Consider the following 25,135-nt stretch of genomic DNA (forward strand, 5'->3'; position numbering starts at 1 on the left):
ACACGCACGCGTGTGCGCGCGCACGCACGCACGCACACACATGCATACACACACACACACCACAGTTTCTGTCTTGATCATTTGTTCTAATGTGTGATTGTTCTGTCTGCCCCCACTCGCAGCGGCTGCCGTCCCCGGGGCCCTATTCCCCTTCCTCAGCATCAGCCTTTGTGAAGACCAAATACAGACAGTGAGGGTGTGGACAGGCTGTCACCACCAGGTGAGGGGTGAAGATAAAGTAGGAGACAGCTGCATAGAGTAGGGAGGCAACCCAGAGGGACCAGAATGGAAATTGACTCCAGAGACCCAGAGAGCACAACCTCTACTGAGTCCCCAAGCCCTTCTCCCCAAGAATGGCCAAGAGACACAGCCAGGGATAATAAATATAATTGCTATTATGATGTATGCTGGCCATGAAGCAAGGCCACCCTCCACTCCTGGCCTGCTGGGTCCCCTCCACATGCTGAGGGTGATAGACTTGAATGTGGTAGCTCCTGGGAGCCAAGAGAGCCCAGGGTGGCCTGACACCCAGACTCGGCTCCTAGCCCAGAACGTCCAGGTAAGTGGGTGGCGCCTGTGCCAGGGCCTGCAGACGCGCGTGCACATCCTTCATGCTGAGGCGTTGCTGCGGTTCTCGCTGCCAGCAGCCTCGCATGATGGCGTAGACGTCAGGAGGGCAGGCGCGCGGCCGCTCCAGCTCCCGGCCCTGCGTGATGCACTCGATCGCCTGCACCACGGGAGAGAGGGAGAGGAGAGCAAACTGAGAGTTAAGGGACTGGAAGGTTACAGGCTCTCCCAGATGGGCCCTGATGGACTGAACTGTATGGTGCCCTTCAAACTCCCAGGCCCTTTCCTGCCCCATCTCTGAAAAGCGGGAATAATTGCTGCCCGATTGTAGGATTGCCTCCAGAAGGCTAGTGTTACACACACCCAGTGAGGACTTGCCGGGTGGGGTGCTGAGGGTGAGGGCATGACATTATCAAACCCATCACCCTCAGCCTCAGTCTTAGCCTCCCAGTTTCGGAGGAGAGCAGTGTGGGACAGCTGTAGCTTTTGGGGGGGGGACAGCTGTAGCTTTTGGGGGGGTGGCTGTTTGGGTTTAAAGCAGAGGCAACCCTTGCTTCTTCTCCCTTTTGTGGGCACCACAGACAACTGAAAAGAAACTGTAGCAATAGTTAGACTCCAGGAGGTGCCACTAGGGCGGGCTGCTACTGGAGGGCTCTGACAAAGAGCCCGTGACAGGGACTGCTTGGGGAAGGCGCCTGGTGCCTCTTCCCCTTCTCCCCATCCCCATTAGAGGACTTAGATTATGGGCAGCACTAATTCCATTCCTTCTCTCAGTGCTTGAGAAAATTAAAATCTATAACCCTCTCCCCCACCCCATCAGCCTCCGGGGAACAGACTGCATTAGAAGGAGAAATGGAAACTGACAGCTGTGAGCCAAGGAGGAGGCTTGGGGGAGCTGCAGAGGAGACAAAACACCTGGGGTCTGCTCTAACTGTGGCTAGCCAGGCCAGGGGAAGGCAGGGCTGTCCTCCTCCAGCTAACCACCAGCCTTCCTGCTGTCCCCCTTTCCCATCCCCCTCCTCTGCTCTGTAAATGCCCACTGTGACCTAGGAGACACACAGGCATGGCCAGGACTCTATCCACAATGACCTCTAAGGGCCCTCCAGGAGCCAGCTGAGCTTGGGTTTGGAAGACTGAGCAAGAGAAGAACCAAAAGAGGCTAAAAGAACGGGGGGGGGAGGGGCTGGGGGCGAGGCCTGAGGATGCCTGGCAGAGCGGACCTCGGTGTTGGAGAGCTGGTACCAGGGCTGCTTTCCATAGGTGAAGATCTCCCAGAGCACCACCCCGAAGCTCCACACATCACTCTCGGTGCTGAACTTGCGGTAGAGGATGCTCTCTGGTGGCATCCAGCGGATGGGCAGCATGGTCCGACCTCCCACCTGCAGAGATACACTGTACCACCTCCTCTGGAGGCAACCACAAAGCCATCCCCACCACCTTAAATAGACAGAAGGTACTGCAGGGCCACAGCTGAGGGACTAGTAGAGAAAATAGTTTCCCACCAGAGTCTGAGATGCTGGAAGGGATGGGAGACCAGAACCCAGAGCTCACACTGCTAAAAGAAGAGGAGGGCAAGCTCCCCAGTTCAGGGTCTTACAAACCCCCCAGAGGCTGTGGACAGTACAGATGCTGGGAAGGGTAAGGGACCCTTACTCGGTAATAGTCTGTGCTGTAGATGTCTCTGCTCATACCAAAGTCTCCAATCTTCACCACTAGTCCCTGACCCACCAGACAGTTGCGTGTGGCCAGGTCCCGGTGCACAAAGTGCAGGCTGGCTAGGTACACCATACCAGCAGCCACCTGGCTAGCCACAGCCAGAAGCTGCCCAAGGCCCAGAGGACCAGGGGCTACATCCTCGCCACCAGCCAGCAGCTTTGCATCAGGTCCGTGGGACCTGAGAAAGACAGAGACAGAGAGAGGCTGAGAGAGGGGAGCTGGGTGGGTGGAGCCCTGGGAGCTGTGGAGGGGATACGGAGAGTTGGATTTGAGGAAGGAAGAGACCAGGGACAAAAGTGGAGGAAGGGAAGGAGGCAGCTGTCTGGAGAGAAGGGTAAGGGAGAAATCAGGCTTGTGTTTCTCTACAGCCAGCCCCACCCCCAAGGATACTCAGTCCTTAGTCCTCCAGAGAAACTCAGCCCCAGCCTCCAGCTTCCCCAGTCCCCACTGCTGTCACATCACTTAAGCACAGCCTTTGCTAAGATGAGCTGTTCCTGCCCCCTGTCCCACCCTGCCCTATGAAAGGAACCTCTCCAGCTCCAGTCAGCAACTCGAGTCCGCGTTCAATCTCCCGTCCCCTCCCCTCTCCGGGCCATCCTGATCACTTGGTGTCACTCCCCACAAGCCACCCCTTCCCAGACTTTCTTTCTTCCTGCTGGCTGCCTTGCAGGCAGTGTCTTCTCCAGTTTGCTGAGTGTGTGTTGAACACCTCTGAGACAAGGGCACTGGGGCAGGGAATATAGTACGAATGAGCTCACACCAAGGGACGGAGATCGAGAAGAAGGGACACTGAAACCAAGACTCCAGTCCAGAGCAGAGAAGTAAACCAGGGAGCATGGCTAGAAGGGAGGTCTCTTGTGTCATCAGAGTGATCTGGAAACATGACAGCCCAAGCCTCCTGCCCAAAGTCTCTCCTTTCCTCCCAGTGCTCCACGGAGCACCACCAGCTGCTCCTCACACAGCCTGGAAACCCATCTCATGACATCTCCCTGGCTGGGCCTGCAAGCTGTCCACAAACAAGGAAATAGCTCTCCCTGGCCTTCCCTTGCTTGACTGGTTCTTCTACCTACCCATCTCTACGCACCTTAGGCATGCTCTACCTCGAGCCACCCAGTGTCCCCTAAGTCCCAGGGTACATCCTCCTCAGGTCCTCCTGTAGCTGAGTCCTAGAGGCAGCGCACTTGAGCCTTCGCTCCCTAAAGCCTCTAGAAACTCAGATCATCCGGCGGACAAGCAAGGATGCTCTTGCAGGGAAGGGAGCAGGAAAGTCCAGGGGCTGGGTTCTTGTACCGGAGGAAACGGTTGAGGTCCCCATGGCGCATGTACTCAAAGACCATGAGCAACGGACCACCCTCGGTGCAGACTCCAAAGAAGCGCACAATGTGCTGATGCTGTAGCATGGTGAGCAGCTCTGCCTCACGCTGAAAGTCCTGCCGAGCATTCTCGGATGCCTCCTTCAGTGCCTGGGGGTCGGGATGGGGACGGAACTGAAGGGGACCCCAACACCATCTCATCTTGTTTCATTCAAATATCCCCATCCTGACACGATGGTGGTCTGAGGGACACGGGTCAGCAGTCCCTACCAGGACCATAGTCTCACCTTGACAGCCACCAGCATCTTGTCCTGATCATTCAGAAGGTTGTAGCATTCAGCGAGAAAGACCTTTCCAAAGGCTCCCTCCCCTAGCTCCCACTTAAGAATGATGTCCTGGCGCTTGATGTGATGGACACCTGGGAGGGAGGGAGGGAGGGAGGGGCTTGCAAAGTCAGAAGGCAGGCCTCGCTTGGGCAGGATGGAGCAGTGATAAGGGCCGTGCAGACACAGGAAATGGGCTGGTGGTGGGTAGGGGCATCTAACCAGAGAGGGTCCAGTGTGGGAGGTACAGGGTTGGAAATAGGAGACAGGAGACAGGCTAGACTTTGAGATAGGACGGGGAGAGGTCTGGGGCAGGGACTTCACACACACACACACACACACACACACACACACACACACACCATGCTCACACTCGCCTACTATAAGAGTTCCTCACAGGTATCACTGAAGTACTGTGGGTTCTCCATGATGTGACCCTGGAGTCCGGAGCCTTTGCCCTCAGTAGGGGAAAGAGAGCTGCCACCCAGTGTCATGAAGTGTAGGGACATGGCCAGCCCATCCTCTGGAGCCAGCACAGCAGGGCCTGAGGAAGAGACACACCCACGTGGAGCATCATAACCCAGCTACCACCTCCATCCTTGTCCAGACTAGCTTGAATAGTGCCACACTCTCTGCTGGAAAAGGGGGCAGAGTAGTGCCAGAACAAGATGGTAAGCAAGGGGAGGCAAGTACCAAGGCCTCTCTGGATCTGACTCCTGGTACCAAAGCAACTCCCCTGCTCCTGACAGAGCTGGGCCCCCAGACATTCTCAGTGTTTGACACCAGCTCAGCCACCAACAAGTAGCTGCTGCCTCTAAAACAGCCCTGCCCCATCCCAGCACACATACAGCCTGAGCCCCATAGACACCCCCCCCCAACCATATTCCAAACACAGGGCATAGATGGCAAGAGCTAGCAGAAAATCGAGCCAGTAGGATGGGTGGACAGACAGGCAGACCGCTGCTGCCAACTCACGGTTGATCCCAAATTTGCTCCTCTGTCCACATTTGTTGAGCACAAGGAGGAGGGCAGAAAGGAAGAGGGCGGCAGAGACGGCTAGGCCCACAGCCACAGAGACCTAGAAGGAGGATCAGACCTACAGGGCTTCTGTACTCTGAGCTCCATCCTACAGGGGACTCCAGAGCCAGGTCCCCAGCCCTGTCTGTGCCCAGCTTCCTTAGCAACCTCAGCTAGCCAGGAAAGCAGCTAACCAAGCGCAGGACACAACAGACTGACTGTCCTGCTCTAGCTCCAGGTGACAGGCAACCCCATCCCACACACCCCCATCAGCTTCCATACCCTACACTCACCCCAAAAGGGGTTTCATCTTTCTTCTCCACTGGGTCTCTTGATGTGCTGTTACCGTCTGTGGGGACACGGGGCACAGAGGGTGGGCCTTGGCACAAACTGCCAGGTCTCCTTGAGCAGCTCCCCACCCTGGCCACACTTCGGGGTCCCGGCTAGCTGTCCCCTTTCCTTCAGCTCTGAGACAATACAGCTGCCCTCCAGCCCAGGCAACTCACCCGCTGGCGAGAAGGAGACTGCGGCAGGGAGGAGGAGAGAAAGCGGTCAGAGAGGGAGAACAGGGAGGCCCTCCCCTCCAGGATGCTCCTTTATGGGACAGATAGATTTCTGGGCCTCAAGAGAGAGAGGGCGCTGTAGCTGCCTGGAGGGCACAGCCCTCCCTTTAGCCAGGACAGATGGAACAGCTCAGGGCCTCAGCAGGCCTGGCTTGGGAGAGGGGGCAAGAGGACAGCACAGAGCTGGCCACCAGCTCTTCTGTCCAGGACAAAGCACTCCAGCTCTGGGAACCAGGGTCAGGGCAGACAGAGGCCAGACCTCCCTGGATTGCTGGAACTCTACCCAGGTCCTCCCGGGAGCAGGGCAGGGTTCGGGGTAGCTCTCACACCAGGGATGGGGTCCTCAGGGTTGAACTCAAAAGGGTTGTCCATAAAAGCAGCCATGACGGAGGCGGCAGCCTGGCCGTAGGGGTTGGCCGCCAGCAGGGTGTAGTTCCCGTTGTTGACATGTGTGGGCTGGTTGAGGCGCAGGCAGCCGTGCCGCATGGTCTCATTAGTCAGCGCCGACTCCAAGAACTGAGTGAAGATGAAACTGGTCTCGTTGAGCACAGAGCCGTTGAACAACCAGCGCAGAGACGGTGCTGGCTGCCCGTCCACGGAGAAGGGGATGCACCAGTGATGCTGCTCCACCGCTAAGCCCAGGTGCACACTGGCTGGGACTATGGGAAGAAAGCACGTGACAGGAAGTGGGCAACTGACTGGAAGGAATCCAGGGAAGGAACAAATCAGGGGACAGGTCAGGAAAAATATGTCAGCGGACCCTAAGAAATCCTCTAGGAGACATATTGGAAGAAAGTTAGTATACGATACTGAATATGGCAGAAAACACACAAAATCTGAGGCTTAAGGGTCACACATAGAGCCCAGTACAGGCCTAGTGGCTGGCCTGCCACCCAAGCTACTTGAGAGGTCCTGGGTACCAGCGCAGCCCAGAAACAAACAAACAAACAAATAAACAGAGAAACAAGAAACATGGTTTTGAGACCGTCACAATACCGAAAAATCAAAAGTCTCTCAATAAAAGAAAACAATATCTATATGTGAGGTATGTGTATACAAACACAGTTTATATGAAAATTCTCACTAGCATTCATTCCATGAAGTGTATATAGTACATGAAGAAATTATAGTTACTTTTGTTACCACAGATGTGTTTTATAAATATAAGTTTAGACAAAGAAAACAGAAGAAAAATAATACATAAAGTTTTCATTTATAAAATGTGTAAAACAAACAAGTTTTATTAATAGGGAAGCAGACATACAGAAAAGTAATTTTTTAAGGTTTATTTTATGTAAATGAGTATTTTGCCTGTATACATGTATGTGTACCACATGTGTGCCTGGTGACCTTGGAGGACAGAAGAGGGCCTCAGATTCCTTAGAAATGGAGTTACAGAGGGTTGCGAACCACCGTGAGGGTGCTGGGAACCCAGCCCAGGCCCTCTGCAAGAGCAATCAGTGCTTGTAAACAATAGAAAATGCTCAAAACTGTTCAGTTTCCAGCCCCTGTGGAAAATGATTTTAGCAAGGAAGTGTTCAGCATAAAACTTAGGATGGAAGAGCTGGGACTGAGGGAAGGTGTCTTCTAACGTCCTGGCAAGGGCACTTCTTTTTTGTTTGTTTGTTTATTTGCATGTTTTTGTCTTTCTGAGACGGGGTTTCTCTGTATAAGAGCACTGGCTGTTTTGGAACTCACTCTGTAGGCCTTGAACTCAGAGATCCGCCTGCCTCTGCCTCCAGAGTGTTGGGATTAAAGACATGCACCACCACACCTAGCTCGAGCAAGGGTCATTCTTTCTTAAAGTATGTAGGTTACCCAGCTGAGGTGATCTTGTCATCCCAGCATTGTGTAGGCTGAGGCAAGAGGATCAACAGTTCCAGGACTGCATGGGTTTCATTGCAAGACCTCATCTCTAAATAAATATGTAAATAAATATTGTGCATGCTTGATTGCATAACTATGTGTATTTCACAATAAAAAAAGAATTGGTGCTGGAACATAGATTAAAGATAATGCATTGGCAAAGTCAGAGAAATTAGGCAACGAGTATAAAGAGGAACTTGAAAGAGGAATTCCCCTCCTTTCCTACTAGGATGCTTATCTATGGCCGTACCCCCTTGATTAAACCTAAGCTTGTCTAAGAACAGCATGTAGAACTGAAATAAGGCCCCCTTCACTAGAATTCCAACCCTGAGCTCACTCTACCCACAAAGTTTAGTTTGCACAAATGTCAGCCCAAGTTGGAAGAAGTTCAGTCCTGGACTAGCAAAGACTTCACCAGCTTTAAAGTAGTTATCCCAAACCTAGACTAACATCCTAAGTGAAGTAAATAAATAAAAGTGGCAGGACAAAAGCCTTAAAGAGAAACAGGCAATGAGGCCAGCCTGCAGCTGGTGCTGAGGGCCTCAGGTAGCAAGCGTGGGCAGCGGGCCAGAAAGAAATCCATCTATAACCCTCTGGCCTTGAGGAGCCCCCAGGACTTCCAAAGCAGGATCAGGTTTTCATGGGAATCTGGAAACAGCTGGGAGGGAGCAGCTGTAGAGACGCCCACTCAGGATCTCATCTACCCCCCCCTTCCTTTTCAGGGGAGAGGAGATGGGTGGGGGTGGATGCAAGGGCTGTCACAGGGGCTTACAGGAGACGCTGACTTGGACAGAGACCTCGGCCCGGCCCACATCATTCTCTGCCCAGCACGTCACATTCTTCTTGTTGAGATCACTGGTGACATTGACCAGAGTTAGCCCCAGGAATGGCAGATCTCCAAATTTCTGGACCAGAGAAGAGAGAGTCATCAGAAGGGCTTCAGCGGGAATAGGCAGGAGATAGGAGGATAGAGCTGATGTGTTTGGGAGTCCTTTGGTCCCATATGGGAAGAGGGGGAGCCAAGGAGGCAAAGGGAAGGCGGGCAGAGAATGGCCTCCTTTGCAGTTTGTAGAGTAACTCCTGGGTCAGAGAAAACCTAAAGCCCAGCCGTCAGCCTCAAAATAGATAGACAGTACTCTAAAATAGAAGTGGCAATCAAGGGGCTCGTCGGCAGATAGCCAGATAGCCAGCCTCCACATTCACATGCAGCTCATCGGAGAGCCAGGTAGGACCTTGCCAACTCAATCCTGGCTCACATAGCTCCAGCAAACTGAGTTTCAGTCAGTCCCAGGAAGGTCAGAAACAAAGGCATAGGTCGCAGCTAGAAGCAGCCTCGGCCAAAGCATCGCTTCCTTCAGCAAAGGAAAAAAATGCCAGTGAGTGACTTCAGAGATGAAATGGCTAATTCTGAATCACTATCAAGAGATTAAAACCAGTTCGGATTATCTCTCTAAGAAACCATGGCTGCACCACGTGTAAATATGACCTTCCAAGAATTCTCGATCTTGATGAGTTCAGCAATTGTTTCTAAGTTGAAGAAGCTGGCAGAATTTTCCAATTTCCCGTTCCCAATCCCACCCCTGGAGACTAAGTCTCACCATGTCGTCCTAGCTGGTCTAGAACTCACTCTGTGGACCAAATTGGCCTTGAATTCAGAGATCCCTCCTTCCTCTGTCTCCCAAACACTGGGATTAAAGGTGTGTACCACCACTACCCAGCAACTTCAGAGGTCTTGTTGACAATTTTACCCATCTAGGTATTAGGAAATGGACCTATGGGATGAGGGTGTTCGGTCCAGGGAGCGTCACTTTAAAAGGAGAGTCAACTCCGATTGCTGGAGACCTCTGGAGCAAGGAAAGGAGGGAGACCCTGCCTGTGAGCAGTGGAGAAGAGATAAGCAGAGCAGAACCAATATCTGCATGTGCAAACATCTTCAGTCAACTTTGGGAAGTCCCAGCTTCTGGTATCTCTTTGGGGAATTGACATGTCACTAACACCTACTTCCTGAAAATTTTCATAGAAAAGTCACACCCTGACTGGAGTGAATGGAGGGGAACGCAGCCAATTCTGGGACAGCCAGGGGTCTTCTCAGAGAAACACCATCTTGGTAGGGAGCGGGGGAACCTCCAAAGTCAACTCTAGCTAATGTCAGTTGCTTGTGGCCAGCTTGAGGACAGATGCTAAGCCTGGGAAGATGCTCAAGTAAAAGAGGCTCTGGAAGGACAGAGATGTATCCGAGACAGCTCTATGTGACCAAACAAAACCTAGAGGAGGGAGGATGTCAGAAAGCCACCATGGCTACCTCCACTTACAAATAAGAAAACAAAAAAAGCAGGCTGAAATGGGGGTGGGGTGGGGGTGGGGTTCCTCCTGAAAGTTATTCCAAGAAGTAATTAGTGAGGGCTGAAAGGAAGGCTCGGTGAAAGAATGGGGGCCTGAGTGTGGATCCCTAGGACCCCCATAAACCTGGGCTCAGCATCATGGTCCTATAACACCACTGATCTTATAAGAGAGATAGGAGGCAGAGACAGGAAACTCACTGGAAACTCACAGACAAGCAGCAAGCAAAAAGCTGGAATGAGATGGAGGGTGGGGATGGACATCTAAGCTTACCCTCTGACCTCTGCATGTGCCAGTGCACATGTGTATGTACACACATTTTTAAAATAAGTAGCAAGAGTTGGAGCCAGCTGCCCTTCACTAATGTGTTCATAACATATCCAAGAGAGTACTGCTTCCTGTATGCCCGGGGGCATCCAGAAACCCTTATAATTGGCTCTGGGAGTGGAATACAGATCCTGTCCTCGCCCCACCACCACCATCACCCCAGGCCTCAGTTTCCTAAGCTAGAAAAAGAATATATGGGAAGAATGGCCTGTTGGGTCCCTCCTGGGTCTCACATGTGAGCTATATCTTCCTCTCTTGCAGCCAGCCTAAGATGGAGCCCAAGGTCAGGGGCGCCTGGGGGTCCAACAGACCGGCCCTAAAGACCTGCAGTCCCCTGGCTCTTGTTCCTAGCCCAATGTCTGAGCCACCTCTGTCCTCCCAGTTTTCCTGTGTGCTCCTCGTTACTTTCACTGTCTCCTATGGCCTGGACCTTTGTCCCCTTTGAGGGGCTGTGGTGCTTCTCACCTTCACTGTGGCTGCCCCTTCCAGCTCTGTGAGGATCCAGTCAGCCTGCTGTAGGGCCAGCCCCTCCACCTGGCACTGCAGAAACACATCATCCCCCACTTCCACAGAGTCATTGGGCATCTGGATCTTCACTGAGGGTACACCTGCCACCCGGGGTACGGAGGGGCATTAGAACCTAAGTGTGGGCTGGTGAGCCCCCCCCCCCACAGTGCACTCAGGAGCCCCAATCTATGGATCCCAGCCTCCAGAGTCCATAGCCCCTGCCAATGCTACCCCAGGCCCCTCCAGGCTTCCCCCCTCTACAACAACACCTACCACAACTGGTGTTGTGTCCCAGTGGGAGGAACTGGTCTCCAGGCCCAGAGCCATGAAGCGTCTGTGTATGCACACCACACAGCCCTTCCTGCTCCCAACGCTGGAGCCACAACAGGGCACAGGAACAGCGCAGTGGGTTCCCTGACAGGGTCCTGTTGGGTAGGGGGTGCTAAGAGTCAGGGAAAGAGGGTTCAACAGGTCTGAATGGCCAGGAGGCAGTGCTCTGGAGATGGCTGGCTACCAAGGGGTCTAGGCAGAAGGGTGGGGTCCGGACCAGGCCCATAACCAACACAGTAACAAGACTTTAGTTACTAAAAGAAGTGAGGGCAGGCTGCTGTAGATGCCAGCTGAGCATTGCATGGGACTCCTCTACTCCAGCTCTAGAGCGAGAGGCCAAGCAAGATGGCAGGAAGGGCGGGTCACCGTGGCCCACAGGCCTTAGGTACCCATCACACACATACAGACAAGCATGATGGCAGGAAGGGCAGGTCGCTGTGGCACACAGGCTTTAGGTGCCCATCACACGCATACGGGCTATTCTGTGTATCTCCCTTCCAGTGTGTGTGTGCTCTGGGAATGGGGCTGCTATCCTCAAGCACCAGGCTGGCCAGAGTCTGTTCAACAGCCCTGAACCTCTGGACACATGCACGCTACTCATCCATATAGGCTGCTCAGACCAGACCAGACCAGGATAGTCCTGCAAGCTCTACTTGGATGGGGGTGGGAGGGGCACGGCTGACAGGCATGCACATAATTGACAGTATAAGCTCACAGACATAACACAGTCTCCAGAGATGCCCCACCTCCCACCCCTCCCCTGCTCCACAGAGACACAGTTGCATATAGTCCTGGGGATACAAACATGCACAGCCACACATCACACACAGTGGCCCCTTGCCCTGCCCCTGCCCACACACTCACAGGTCCTGTAGGGAGAGGCCCTGCACAGTTTTCCAGGAGAGGGACTCCAACGCATTGGAGGACAGATTCCTGTGGGAGAACAGATGCCCTGAGCCAGCGACCTTACTCTGACCCAGTCTGAGGCAGAAGCCCTAAGGAGACTGCTACCCCCTCCCCAGCACGTGCTACGCCTGAGGATATGTGGGAATGTGGGAATGGGGTGGGCAGGTAAGTCTTTCAGAGTACAGACTTCTCCTTGGGACAACAAGGGTTAATCCCAGTTAACCCCCTCCCTGACCCCAGGGAGAGGGATCCAAGGGAACAGCCGGTTGCCCTGCCCCCACACCTCAGCCCCAGCTGGCGAAGTGCTGAGGCCACAGCTGGGGTAAGGGGCTCCATCTGTGCTCCCCACCAAGGAGGAGGGGAGGACCAAGGCTCTCACAACCTCCTCCCCCACCTAACCTCAAGACAGGGATGTCAAAGTACTTCCTCAGGCCCCCATCCCTTCCTTCCTGTTCCTCTGAGAGAACTTCCAGTAGGCAGAAACCCAGGGAGGAAGTTCACTAGGTGAAAATGAAGAGAGAGCCCAGCCAGGGATCTGTTCCTGCCCTAGGAGAAACTGTTTGAGGAGCTCAGTGCCGACCATACACTGCTGCAGCTAGCACCCTTGGGGGCCGTGCGCTAACCACTCGCCTTGCCTACCCAGCCCTGACTTTATAAAGACTGGGATGGATCAGAGCTCTGATGCAGGTCCTGGGACACTTGCAACACTGCCACCTTGGGTTAGAGTGTTGCACCTGTCCAGTCATGTGCAGTCATGTGACCTCAGTCAAGAATCAGGTAATTCCCAGAATTTTCATCTATAAAATGGGGACCATATTTTCTCTGTTTCCCCAGTTGCTCTCAAGTAGTCACTGCCATGAGAGACGTGAACTGCCACCCAGTACACATTTTAAATTTCTTTTTTAGTTGTTGTTGTGTTGTATTAAGACAAAAGGATGACCTGGAACTTGCTGTGTAGCTAAGTAGGACATGGAACTTCTGATCCTCCTGTCCCCACCTCCCCAGTGCTAATATTACAGGTATGCATCACCAAACCTGGTTTATGTGGCAGTGGGGATCAAACCCAGAGCTTCATGGGTAGTAGGCAAATATTCTACCAACCCTAGGTGGACATTTTAAAGTCAGGACATATAGTGTGTAACACAACATCACTCTTGTTAAATCCCTGGACCCAAGAGAGAGTTTAAAGGACCCATCCCAACTCTGTGAATGACAACGCAGGGAGGGACTACCAGGGACTCTAAGCGCATCTTCTACCCACTCCATGTCCCTCTGTCCTCTGAGAACAACCAGCTGTAACTCTCAGGACTGGGGAGGGGGAGGGGTAGCGACCAGAACATACCACCTCCCACATCGGCCTTATGGACCACCCCACAGTGCACCTCACAGCAGAGGAGATGAACTTCTGACCAGAACCAGGGGTCTTGCCCCTGCCCCTCACACCCTACCAACCCCAGGCAGAGAGACCGGATGGGTACTTGCGAGAAGCGTCCCTGAGGCATGGAACATAGAATCGAATCAACAAAGATTCTAGCCTGACTGGATGAGAATCAGAACGCCAAAGCAGAAAGAAATGCCCTAAGGGAGGGAGACCAGGCTGGACCTTCTTTAGGACAGTTCCCTGGGGATCTGCCCCAGGCTGGAGGTCCTCCTCAGCCCCGCCCCCACCGATCCAGCCTGACCACTCACAGGTGACTGAGCCGAGGGGTGAACAGGAAGGCATCTGGGGCCACAAAGCGGAGGCCACTCTTCACGATGGTTCTAGGGAAAGGATGAGAGGAATTTAAGCTCTGCATTCTGCCCACCCAGGCCAGACACCCCTGTGGAGCTGGGCACCCACCCCTCCAAAGTTACCTGGACCCCTCAAACCCCTGCACCTCCCAGATCTCTCCCACTCTCCTGTCTTTCCAGATCCCAATATGTGTGGGCACCCACCACCCTGTGCCCAGTCCCACCCTGTGTCTACCCTTAGTCCTCACAGGCTTCTCAACTCCCCCAGGCCCTGCAGGTCCCCAAACTCCAGGCGTTGTAGATGCTGCTGGTTTTCCACATAGCTGCAAGGAGAGGGAGAGGGGTGGGTCACCAGGGGAGAGGGGTGGGTCAACAAGGGAGAGGGGTGGGTCACCAGGGGAGAGGGGTGGGTCAACAAGGGAGAGGGGTGGGTCAACAAGGGTCAGGACCTCAGTGGAGTTACCCTGTGCCCACAACCAACCCCCCTCCCTCACACGAGCACATGCACCAATCACACACAGAGACCCACTTCACACACCCATTCGTGCACATGCCCCCACATGCTGACATGACTCACGGGTCACGCATGTGCATGCATGTACACATGCACCCTCACCTTTACATACATGCAGACCCTCACATGCCTCCTGCAACACAGAGGCAAGCGTACAGAAACACACAGGGGTGTATCCTCAGACCCTCACTGGAGGACACACGTGAACAAAGCTCACATAGACTTATCCCATGCATACACAGATGAGAAGATGTGAAGACATGTTAGTCAATGCCCACTGCCATTCTCAGCTTGGGGCTCCGTTTTTATAGCAGGCTTCTCCAGCATAGATATGCTCAATGATAGGAAACTGTGCTGAGACTAGCCTCCACAAAGGACAAGACTCCTGGAGGTGCTCGCTCCACCCAGTGCTAAGGAAGTCCCAATTGCCGTGCTACTGTGTGGCTACCATCTGGGTTCGTTGACACCAATCACATAGACACACACACAATACACTCCGCTCTCTCTGCCTCCTCAAAACCTTTGGTTCTTCCCCACAGCAACCACTACTCTCTCCTCTCCAGCACTTTCCCAAAGCAAGCGAGAAGCATAGAGTCGTTGGGGCCCCCCCAGCCCCTCCTTAATCGTGAGGGACCCAGGAAGGGAGAGAGGATCCTGGAGTGGATGGACTCTGAGTGTGGGGGTGAAGAGAGACAGAGATGCAGTGTGAGACATGGAAGGCTGGAGGAGGTGGGTGGCAGAGTGAGGGCAGATAAACAAAGAGTGAAAACCCCAGAAGAGACTGACAGTAAGAAGACAGTGGGCTGGGCGGGGAGGAAAGAGACACAGATAAGGAGATGGAGACCCCGAGACAGAGATAAGGGCTGAGAACCAGGGAGTCAAAAGACAGACAGATAGATGGACAGATGGACAGACAGACAGACAGACAGACAGAGAGCAAGCAGCCCTTGGGGTGGAGTGGCTGTGGGCGCAGTCCTATCTTGTAGATCTGGCATCATGGAGTTCCTGTGAACACACTCCCCTGTAATGACATGTCCTCTGCAGGGGCATGTCCATATCCTCCTTTCTCTTCCCCATCTCCACGTGTACTAGGGGCTCCTGACTCACTAACAGTGCTCAGAACTCTTCCCCTTGTTTGGTTTCCCTTGGTAAAAAGAGCAGTAAGGGAACCGGTCAGTCCAAAGGACCCTGTGCCTCCCTGACCCCAGCCTTGTCCCCCATAGGATGGCTATGTGTCTGTCCTCCCCCTGGAGTTCTAAGGAGTTGTCACTAGCCATGCTAGCTACATTGAGGGAGTCCAGATCCCTGTTCTGCCCCCAAGGGTTTCAAGCTATAGAGACCTAGGGAGTTGCTAAGAAGATCTATATAGCCGGGTATGTGTGAGCTGTCAGGCAGTGTGTGCTTCATGTCGCCTCATTTGTTCAGATTCATAATCAATCTGTCTATTTGAGTCCATTAGCTCCCTGTTAGCTATGTGGGTGAGGGAGGAGGGAGAGGTTTGTGCAGGAGGACTTGGGAGGATCAGGCCCCACCCGGGGGGGGGCACATTTCAGCTCACCACCCTGCCAGCCTCTTCCTCTATAGTCCAGGCTTGCCCACTACCCCTGCCCCTGGGCTCCTACTACCCCTACCCCTGTCTTGAAAGGCTCTGAAGAATGAGAACATTGATGGAAACAATCAGGAGGCTGGACTCTGGTTTGAATGGACAGACCCATCTAGACTTCAAGCCCCATCCCATCCTGCAGGAGCCTAAACCCAGACCAAGACAAGGCCATCTCCTCTCTTCTTGGTCTCCCTAGGGCCGTTAGAGAGAGATTGAGTACCGCCGTTAATTACCACAAAATGCCCGAGTAACTCGGTGCCAATCACTGCAGGCTGCTAGCTCCACCAGCATGCAGAATACTCAAGTATTTTCCAGCCATCACTGTGTGATGCGGAGTTCCTTCAGGTCAATTATACTCTCAAAGGTTTCACTAGCTGCTACAAAGTACTTGAGTATTTTGTAACCGATTATTGCACATTGTCAAAGTACTGCAGAGCTGAAGGTTCCTCCCAGCTCTGGACCTGGAAAAAGGAAAAATCGCTCAGCAACAGCCCTGACTCCCTGATACAAGTAGGGAGACAAAGGTGAAAGGAGAGATGGGCAAGCACCCAATTCCCGCATCCAAATCAAGAAGACTTGTGGTCAGTGGAAAGGAAAAAAGAGCTCAGACACCAAGCTGGTTCTTCACCATCTCCCACCAACTCCAGCTCAATCACAAATCCAGATAAGAGCTGGATTCCCTGCACGACAAGGAAGAGGTTGGGGGCTGGCTTCCCCCTAAGAAAAAGAAGATAGGATAGGTGCTAGACTGCCAAATTCTGCACAGCTAACCACTCTTCCAAGGGCTTAGGAACTTGGGCTCTTGATTGAACCCCACAAAAAGGTTCTTATCCTAGATCGCTGGACCAATGCCTAATCCACCTATTTTCGCTCTTGCTCTACCCCAAACCAGCACCACATCTAGCTACCCTTAATCCTGGGCGACATCCAGACAGTGACTGCGCGGCTCTGCCAGGGTGGTGGAGCAGGGAAAGCCGCCCGCAGCACAACCAAAGGCTACACGTGCCAGTCTCCTACAGCAGCCAAGCCTGACCCCTCAAGCCAGAGGTGAGTGCGCACCCTCGGGTAAGGGCTGTGCCCTCCTGACCCCGCACTCCTCCCCCCCCCCCACACACACACACTCACAGCTCCGTCAGGTTCCCGGCGCCCCGCAGGCCGCGGAGGGTATCCAGGGACCCTGCCCTGGTGCAGCGCAGCCCCGAGGGGCCCACGGGACAGCAGGCCTCGCGACAGGATGCGGCAGAGGCACAGGCCAGCATCAACGAAGTCATCAGACCGCCTAGCCCCGCGGCCGGGCGATGCCAGCCCAGCTGCCCGAGCCGCTGGCCTCGCAGCATCGCGGCGGCGCCCGCCTAGCTCGGGCCGCGCGGCCGTCCGTGCGCTCCTAGCTGCCGCCGCCCGGCCTCGCGCGACACGTGCGCGGGGCGGTGTTAAAGACCAGCCACCAGGAGAGGGCGGCACCCACGGCCCCGCCCCGCCCCGCCTGCCGATGCCCCCAGTGCCCCCTCCCCTTTCGGAGCCCTAATGCCAGCTCGCCTTCCTAATGTCCCTCGCGGCTGCAGGAGACCTGGGGCGGGGGAGTGCCACAGATTGCTTCACAAGTGTCTTCTGAGGCTGGGGGAGCTAGGAAGCTGATACCTTATTTCTCACAGTAAAACAGCTGCATTTTCAGATTTGCGAGGACGGGGAGAGATTGAGCAAGGGAAAGGTTGAAGTCCAGGTCATCCCAGCCAGCCTCACGGTGCACTTTGTTTAAGAGAGTGTGCATGCCACTTGGGCTAAGTTAGGTGAAGGCTCTCCAGACCCTAGTAAGGAAAGGGAGAGGGCCTCAGCATGGCCGGACGCAGAACCTGGGGAGAAAAACAGGGGGGAGAAGAGTCCTTAGAACACAGCTGGAGGGAGATTGGAAAGTACAGACCTCTCGGTCCGCAAAAGACCACAGGGTGGCGCTAGAAGCCCTCGCGCCCGGCGTTTGCGCTGGGCCTGGGGTTTCCCAGGGCCGAGGAGAGCAGTTCTGAGCCTTGCTAAGCTGTGCCTCTAGTCTTAGGGTCAGTTCCCAATCTTAACCATCCAGCTGGGGCCCCAGAGCCGGGCTATGGCCAGGCAGACCAAGCCTGGCATCGATCGCCGTCCTGACAAGAGCATCGATTTCTGTGCAGAGAAATTAATAGATCTCTTAGTTCTTCGGACGTGAGAGCTGGGAACCATTGGCTCTCGGTATCTGTGAACCTGGGAAGTCTCAGGTCCAGCATCCAGGCCACTAAATGGCAAGTCTTGCGCAATGGCCTTCTTTTGTTTTTGTTTTTGTTTTTGTTTTTTTGTTTTTCGAGACAAGGTTTCTCTGTATAGCCCTGGCTGTCCTGGAACTCAGTGGCCTTCTTGACTGCGAGTTTAAGTTTCACGTTTAAGAGATCATCCCATCATGAAATCTCCCCCAAGTGCCCCCGAACAAGTACACATATAGAGACCCACCAAGCATCCTGAGTTCTTAAAAGTAACCAAACGAAGGAGGAATCTCACAGAGAGACGGACGACTCGTCTCCTAGGGATTTAAGCCAAAACCAAGGGATTTGACGGGGACATACCCCTCGCCAAGGAAGTATGTTCAAAGTAGCCTCGGGAGGCTAGGAAGGGCTGTGAGAGGCGAAGTGTTGAGATCGTCAGGTTTCACCAGCGGAGTCTGACCTGTCCAGGCTGCGGGAAGTTACCCCGCAGATGTCAAAACACCTGTTGGACTCCAGAACTCCCCTGCAAATCAACCCAGGGAACCCAGCCCTCCAGATCTGCAGCGAGCGGGATGGGGGGGGGGAGAGAAAGAGAGAGGGGGGTTCCAAGGCTCAGTTCTTGGCCCCCAACCTTATTTCCCCAACACATCTGTCCCCCACCTCCCTCAGTTGACAGGCTAAATATTTTCCCTTGACTTGGTGGGAGGGGCGGAGAGAACAGAGAAGTCGGCGTCGGCTGTAAACCAATCCGTTTCTGGAAAGGGCGGGAGTGGGCGAGGTCCCTGCCTTTCTGCCCCACCAGCTGCGGCTGGCCGACCGAGGGTGGAAGTCTGCACGTCCAGGAGGTCCGCGGAGTGTCTCGGGGTGGAGCCCTGCAGGTGTCTTCGGACCCCCGCTGCCGCCCCTTGGGGCACTCCCGGGGCGCACCGGGGGGGCTTCCACTCTGCCTCCCCTCAGGACTGCCGGGCTTCTGGATTTTTGTGTTCTGGATCCTAGGTCAATTCCTCCCTCTGGATGCCTCTCTGAGGCTCCTCCGCTCCTATCTGCATCTCTGTTCCAGCCTCTGTCTCTGGACCACACTGAAGCTGTCTCTAGCTGCTTGTCACAGGCTTTGTTTCCTCTGATCCAAAATTCTTTTCTATCTCCCGTGAGGTCTCTATTTGAGATCTCTAATCCCTTTGCCCTTGTGTGCCCTCTCCACCCCCTCCACACTGGAACCTGGGTCTGCATCCTCCTTTCTCCCTGGAGGATACCTGGAAGACAATCAGAGCTGAGGTCATGGCCGTGCCTGCTCTGTGGCCCTGGGGAGTACACTTGCTTATGAGCCTGCTGTCCTTGGGATCTGGCCTGGACACACTAGAGGGTGAGTCCCCAGCAATGTCCTTCTAACCCCCATCTCCCCCCAGAACACCTATACTTAGTCTTTGGTTGGTTGGTTTTGGTGTCTCAAGACAGTTTCTCTGTTTCACCCTGGCTGTCCTAAACCTCCATCTGTAGACCAAGCTGGCCTTGAACATAGAGATCTACCTGCCTCCACCTCTCAAGAGCTGGGATTAAAGGTGTTCAGCACAACTGATTTCTAGTTAGTCTTTATTGGGATGGGAAGACGAGGATTAGCTCACAGAAGGACTTTTTGCCAGATAGAACTGTTACAGGAAGAGTTTTCTCTCGCAGCTCCCTAAGAGGTTAACAAGTTAGAAATGGAATGAACAGATGTTCGCCAACTCGTGGCTGTTTGTGAAACCGTGATCCCAGTAAAGTCTGAGTTTAAACCAAAATGAGACTGAGAATTGGAGGCTGTTTCTAGGGCCACTGACTGATAAGAGGCCGGCTGGGACCACAGCTGAAAGCCAGGCACCATTAAGCAGTTTAACTTATTGTGTGGAACGTAGGCTCAGAGTCAGGAGAGGCAGACCCAGGGCGAGCTCTGGTACCCCAGGCTTTCGTCCGTGTTCCCCACCCTGGGGTCCCACTGTGGGCAGGAGGGCTGTCTGAGAGAGGACTGTCTCTCCTCCGTAACTCAGTGATATACCTCAGATTCACACTTCTCACCAAAGGCACCTAGGGAGTCGGAGTGGGACTACGCAGATCAAGTGGCCCCTCGTGGGTTACCAGGGGCTACGTGGGACAAAGAAGCAACAGAAGAGGAAATACTACGTGTATAACTAAGTGTATCATTTAATCTGCCTTGATCCATACAGAGAGAGCTTGGGAACCCAGCACTCTGTGAACTGAAGGGTCTTAGGACACTCTTCTAAGTGGGGGCTTCCAGGACCAAGCCAGGGCTCCCCTTCCTGTAAGGATAATACAAATGGACTGGGGTAAGGTGTCTCCTGAAAGAGGCCAAAAGATGTGCAGTGCATGGTGATCTACCTGAGCACCTTACCCCTGTTCCTTCTGTGCCAGGACACTGCACAGCAGATGCTAGGCAGGAGCACAGTTGTCAAAATAAAGCAAGCATTGCCCTGGGAGTTGGTGTTTGGTCAAGGAGCCCAGCTGTTGTCTCCCAGCAAAGCTCTCGCTGGAGCTCGGCCTGAGGACAGGCAGGGGTTAATCTGCGAAGGTCTTAGATTTGTTTTTCCAATGTCTCACATTAGGGGAGCTCTGGAGAGGCTAAGGCATGATGGGAAGTGGGCGCCTGAGGGAACCCCCCCACCTGTGTCAAAGAGCCTAATTGGCTTTCATGGAGGGAACAGAAGTGTTTTTCCTTCTCTTCTTTTTTTTTTTTTTAGTATGTACCTGCCTAGTCTAGTGTATGTGCAAGCATATGGGCGTGTGGGCACACACACGTGCAACAGTCAAGCATGGACCACAGAAAGAAGGTATAGGAAGCCAGGTCTTCCTGTCCCCCATCCCAAGTGCCACGGCAGGAGGGACTGGACTGGCCTGTGTGGAAGAATGTGGGGTGTGGTACCAATGTGTGTGTGTGTGGGGGGGAAGGAGAGTAGGCCAGAACATTACACCGAAGCTTTTAGACTTGTGTCTTACAGGAAGACCCTGCAAGCTCTCCTTAGGAGGAAGGGAGGCCAAGCATCCAGCCCCTATAGGGAAAAAAGCCTTAACAGAAAGACAAATGGATGGGGTCCCAAAGAAAACGGTAGAGTCAGGATCCAGATGTTCATGTCCCATAGTATCCCAGTGCCCAGAGGTTCCAATCCTGAACTGGATAGCATGGGGGGGATACAAAATTGACTTAGAACAGCCAGATCTTGAAGAGAGGATTGGAACTATAAGCAGCCATGCTGGGCAGCCCTACAGGCGTTCCTGTGATGTGCTGCTGAATTAAGAGAAATTATGCCTGAGGGGGAAGTGATGCAGGGTCAGAGCTAGAGCAAGGACACTGGGCCCCAGGATTGCAGACCAGAGACCTAAGGAACCTTTCTAGGTTTGAGACTGAAGAGATGGATGGGGACCAGCTTGACTACACCCCAGAATGTCAGTCTGAGGGAATGAAGTGAGGACCTCTGCTTTGACAAAGAGGAGCCATGGTTTGTCCCTTCAAAAGCAAAAATAATTTAGGTCCCAGCAGGCTGGGTCCTTGAGGGCAGAGACAGAAGTACTCGGTACTCAGTACTCAGTACTTGGTACTTACTGCCTCCCAGGCACAGTTTGCCCTCATTCTCTCACCACTCACCGAGCACCAAACGTCAAGTCAGGCACTATGTGTGAACTAGGTAGGGTCTAGCAGTGAGTCAAACAGAAATCCCTGCCCTCCTGAGGCTTTTGATCAACAAAATAAATAAACAAGTTATATACAAGATAGTTGAGAGTTACAGGGAAATGGGGTGTGGTACACACAGACTCAGGAGTCAGAGGCAGGAGGACAGAGTTCCAGACTACTGGAGCCACAGTAAGATCCTGTCTCAAAACACCATGGGCTGGGGGATGTTGCTCAATGGTGTGACATTTGTATAGCCAGCACTGACCCCCACCAAAAGAGCAGAGGAGATAGTTTTAAGCAGGATAAAGGGAGAGGTCTTCGCTGAGGTGAAGGAGGTGAGGGAGCCATGTAAGGGAACATGTTCTATTACAGGAATAGAAGGCACAAAGACTTTGAGCCAGGTGTCTGCCTGGCTTGTTTGGGAGGAGGCAGCTCTTCATTAGAGCGCAGCTTAGTACCATCCACTCTGTGTCCTCCTGGCAGCATGGTGTCCCACCACCGGAGCTGCCAGGACAGGGCTCTTGGCCTGCACTGTATTCATTTGTCTGCCCACATGTGCCTACAGTGTGCCCCAGCCTGGATATCCGCTCCGAGGTGACCGAGCTCCGACGGCTGGAAAATTGCAGTGTGGTGGAGGGTCACCTGCAGATCCTTCTCATGTTTGCTGCCACTGGAGAGGATTTCCGAGGCCTCAGCTTCCCTCGCCTTACCCAGGTGACTGACTACCTGCTGTTGTTCCGAGTCTACGGCCTGGAGAGCCTTCGAGACCTCTTCCCCAACCTCACTGTGATCCGAGGCACACGGCTCTTCCTGGGCTACGCACTCATTATCTTTGAGATGCCCCACCTAAGGGACATTGGGCTGCCGTCCCTTGGGGCCGTGCTGCGTGGGGCTGTTCGTGTGGAGAAGAATCAGGAACTTTGCCACCTCTCCACCATTGACTGGGGTCTGCTGCAACCTGCACCTGGTACCAACCACATTGTAGGGAACAAGCTGGGCGAGGAGTGTGCAGACGTGTGCCCTGGTGTGCTGGGTGCTGCTGGTGAGCCCTGTTCGAGAACCACTTTCAGTGGGCGCACGGACTACAGGTGCTGGACGTCCAGCCACTGTCAGAAAGGTGGGCACTCGCGTGGAACGTGGCTGTAGCTACAGGGAGGCAGGCCTGGGGAAGGGTGGGTCTGGCCTTCGCTGTCCCATTTTTTGTTGTTTGTTTGTTTGTTTGTTTAGAGACAATATATAATATAGTCTAGGCTGGCCTAAAACTTGACTTGTGGCCGAGGTTGGCTTTGAACACCTAATTCCTCTGTCTCTGCCTCCTAAGTGCTGAGTATGCCTGGCTTGCTGCCATTGTTTTTAAATCCTTACCCTTCTAACGAGACAGGTACCCTCACTATCCCATTTTCCAGGAAAGGAAACTGAAGCTCAGAGCAACTAAATAATTGATAGGGCAACAGGCAGGCAGAGAGTAGGTAAGGAGGGAGTTTGGGAAGAGGGTAGACACAGTGGACAGAAGTCAGCCCAAGAAACTGTCTTTTGGAGCAGCAGCCAAGGATGCAGCCAGGTGGCCTGGGCTCACCTCTGCTCACTAGCCAGGCTCACCTGGCGTCTCTGTGCCTGTGTCCTCTCAGCTGTGATAGGGAGGGTGGGAGCCCACACAGCGTTAGAACAGAGCCAGGACTGTGGTATCAGTAAAAGAGGACTTGGCCCCTTGGTGATCAGGCTGGTAGCAGTGAGATAGGGAGATGGGGTGCTAAGGACAGAAAGGAGGAGGAAGGAATGGAAAGACCAGGACAGACAAGGGCAAGCAATGACCTAGGAGGCACGCTCACGCTCACGAGGCAGAAGGAAAGCAGTGTAGAAAGTGGGGAGTGGAGTAGGACCCTCCAGAAGCCAGGAGCGGATTTGGGGTTACCTAGCCTTTCTCATCCGGCTCAAGGTCTGCCCCCCTCACCCCTAGCCTCAACTCCAGACAGGAGAATAACCGGATCCCTGCTGTATCAGCAGCGAACTGCCTCCCTGTTGGCTGTAAACACAGCTGCTGCATGTCCTCTTAATTTGTGTACCATGTCAACAGGCCCTGGCTGGACCCACCTTGCCCTGGCCTAGCTGATCAGGAGTGGCCAGCTGGTTCCCCCTGGCACTGTACCAAGCCACCACAGGGCAGCCTAGACAGCAGGCTGCAGAGCAGAAACCCTGATGGACAAGGTCGCTGCTCCGTCCTGAGTTCTGAGACGCTATTTTCCTTTTTTTTTTTTTTTTCCCTGAGAGAGGGTCTCTCTGTATAGTCTAGGCTGGACTAGAACCCCCTATGTAGATCAGGCTAGCCTCAAACTCACAGAGATCCACCAGCTTCTGCTTCCCAAAAGCTGGGATCAAAGGTGGACAGCACAGCACAGCTTGAGTTCTGATCCTCTGGAGGAGGCAGGGTGGAAGGTGGAGCATAGAGAGGTCCCACGCTGATCTTTAAGCATCTACGGATGCAAAGAAACAAAGTTAGTATTGTAATCTGAATCAGAGATGTCTGATGCTGAGAGTGTGACCTCAAGACGGGGTGGGCCAGGGTTGGAAGGGACATCACTGAGGGGTTGCCGAGGGACAGGTAAGGTCTAACGTCTTCTGCCCACAGTGTGTCCCTGCCCCCGAGGGTTGGCCTGCACAGCAGGCGGTGAGTGCTGCCACAGTGAGTGTCTGGGGGGCTGCAGCCAGCCTGAAGACCCTCGAGCCTGTGTAGCTTGCCGCCACCTTTACTTCCAAGGAGTCTGCCTCCGAGCCTGCCCTCCGGGCACCTACCAGTATGAGTCCTGGCGCTGTGTCACCGCAGAGCTCTGTGCTCATCTGCGTGAGGTTCCTGGACTTGCCACCGCCTTCGGCATCTACGAGGGCAGCTGCCTGGCTCAGTGCCCTCCAGGCTTCACCCGCAATGGCAGCAGGTGAGGGGGGATACCCTCGGGGTGGTCCGAAGGTCCGAGCAGTTTCATCGGTCCAAGGCTTAAACGGTCCGCTTGTCCCGCCAGCATTTTCTGCCATAAGTGCGAGGGCCTGTGCCCCAAAGAGTGCAAGGTTGGGACAAAGACCATCGACTCTGTCCAAGCCACACAGGACCTGGTGGGCTGCACCCACGTGGAGGGGAGCCTCATCCTCAACCTTCGCCAAGGCTGTCAGTACTCTTCCCGGCCACACCCTCTTTCCCAACTGTATCCCGTGCATGGTTCCTCCTCATCCCTTCGTTCCTACCGCCTTTGTCCCTCCAGCTCCCTTCCCTGTGGACCCATCACCCTCCCTGGTCCTGCTCCAGTCCTATCTTCCTCATCCCCAGACAATCTGGAACCAGAGCTTCAACGCAACCTGGGTCTGGTGGAGACCATCACCGGCTTCCTCAAAATCAAGCACTCTTTTGCACTCGTGACCCTGGGCTTTTTCAAGAACCTCAAACTAATCCGGGGAGATTCCATGGTGGATGGGTAAGGGGTCAGAAATCAGGCTGACCAGCCCCTGTCCCCTTCCCCAACATTCTCAGAACAGTGGTGAAGAGAACAGGCTCTGAAATTAGTTTGCTAGCTGTGTGTGTTTGGGGAGGTTGCTTGAGTTCTCTGGTCCTGAGGTCTTCCATCTGTAAAATGAAGCCT

The 25,135-nt window shown here is 53.9% G+C and overlaps 2 protein-coding genes across 5 annotated transcripts in view; one reads left to right on the forward strand and one right to left on the reverse strand.

Moving 5' to 3' along the window:
- Positions 1-371: 371 nt before the first annotated feature.
- On the reverse strand, positions 372-17,016 carry Ntrk1 (neurotrophic receptor tyrosine kinase 1). 2 transcript variants are annotated; one of them, XM_021195356.2, is made up of 17 exons: positions 16,749-17,016; positions 13,755-13,829; positions 13,465-13,536; positions 11,734-11,802; positions 10,813-10,964; positions 10,498-10,640; positions 8,138-8,270; positions 5,829-6,158; positions 5,443-5,460; positions 5,230-5,285; positions 4,895-4,997; positions 4,317-4,463; positions 3,884-4,014; positions 3,574-3,746; positions 2,221-2,461; positions 1,788-1,946; positions 372-727 (listed from the first exon to the last, which is right to left on the reverse strand). In XM_021195356.2, exons 1-17 carry the CDS (start codon positions 16,958-16,960, stop codon positions 542-544), a joined length of 2,400 nt encoding a protein of 799 aa, XP_021051015.1. In that variant the 5' UTR covers positions 16,961-17,016; the 3' UTR covers positions 372-541. The 2 variants fall into 2 exon arrangements, with proteins under 2 accessions (XP_021051015.1, XP_021051016.1); XM_021195357.2 differs by lacking the exon at positions 5,443-5,460 and having other exon boundaries at positions 417-727.
- Positions 17,017-18,652: 1,636 nt separating this feature from the next.
- Positions 18,653-25,135, forward strand: part of Insrr (insulin receptor related receptor) — a 19,271-nt gene continuing 12,788 nt past the window's right edge. For 2 of the 3 annotated variants that reach the window (XM_029537795.1, XM_029537796.1), the window contains exons 1-4: positions 18,691-19,211; positions 22,075-22,626; positions 24,136-24,439; positions 24,524-24,970. In XM_029537795.1, the coding sequence (XP_029393655.1) occupies positions 19,127-19,211; positions 22,075-22,626; positions 24,136-24,439; positions 24,524-24,970 (1,388 nt within the window). In that variant the 5' untranslated portion in view covers positions 18,691-19,126. Of the gene's footprint in view, positions 19,212-22,074; positions 22,627-24,135; positions 24,440-24,523; positions 24,971-25,135 lie in introns of all 3 variants that reach the window. The other variant, XM_021195355.1, reaches the window with a different exon arrangement.

This window comes from Mus pahari, chromosome 4, assembly GCF_900095145.1.
Source record: "Mus pahari chromosome 4, PAHARI_EIJ_v1.1, whole genome shotgun sequence".
Lineage (NCBI taxonomy): Eukaryota > Metazoa > Chordata > Mammalia > Rodentia > Muridae > Mus > Mus pahari.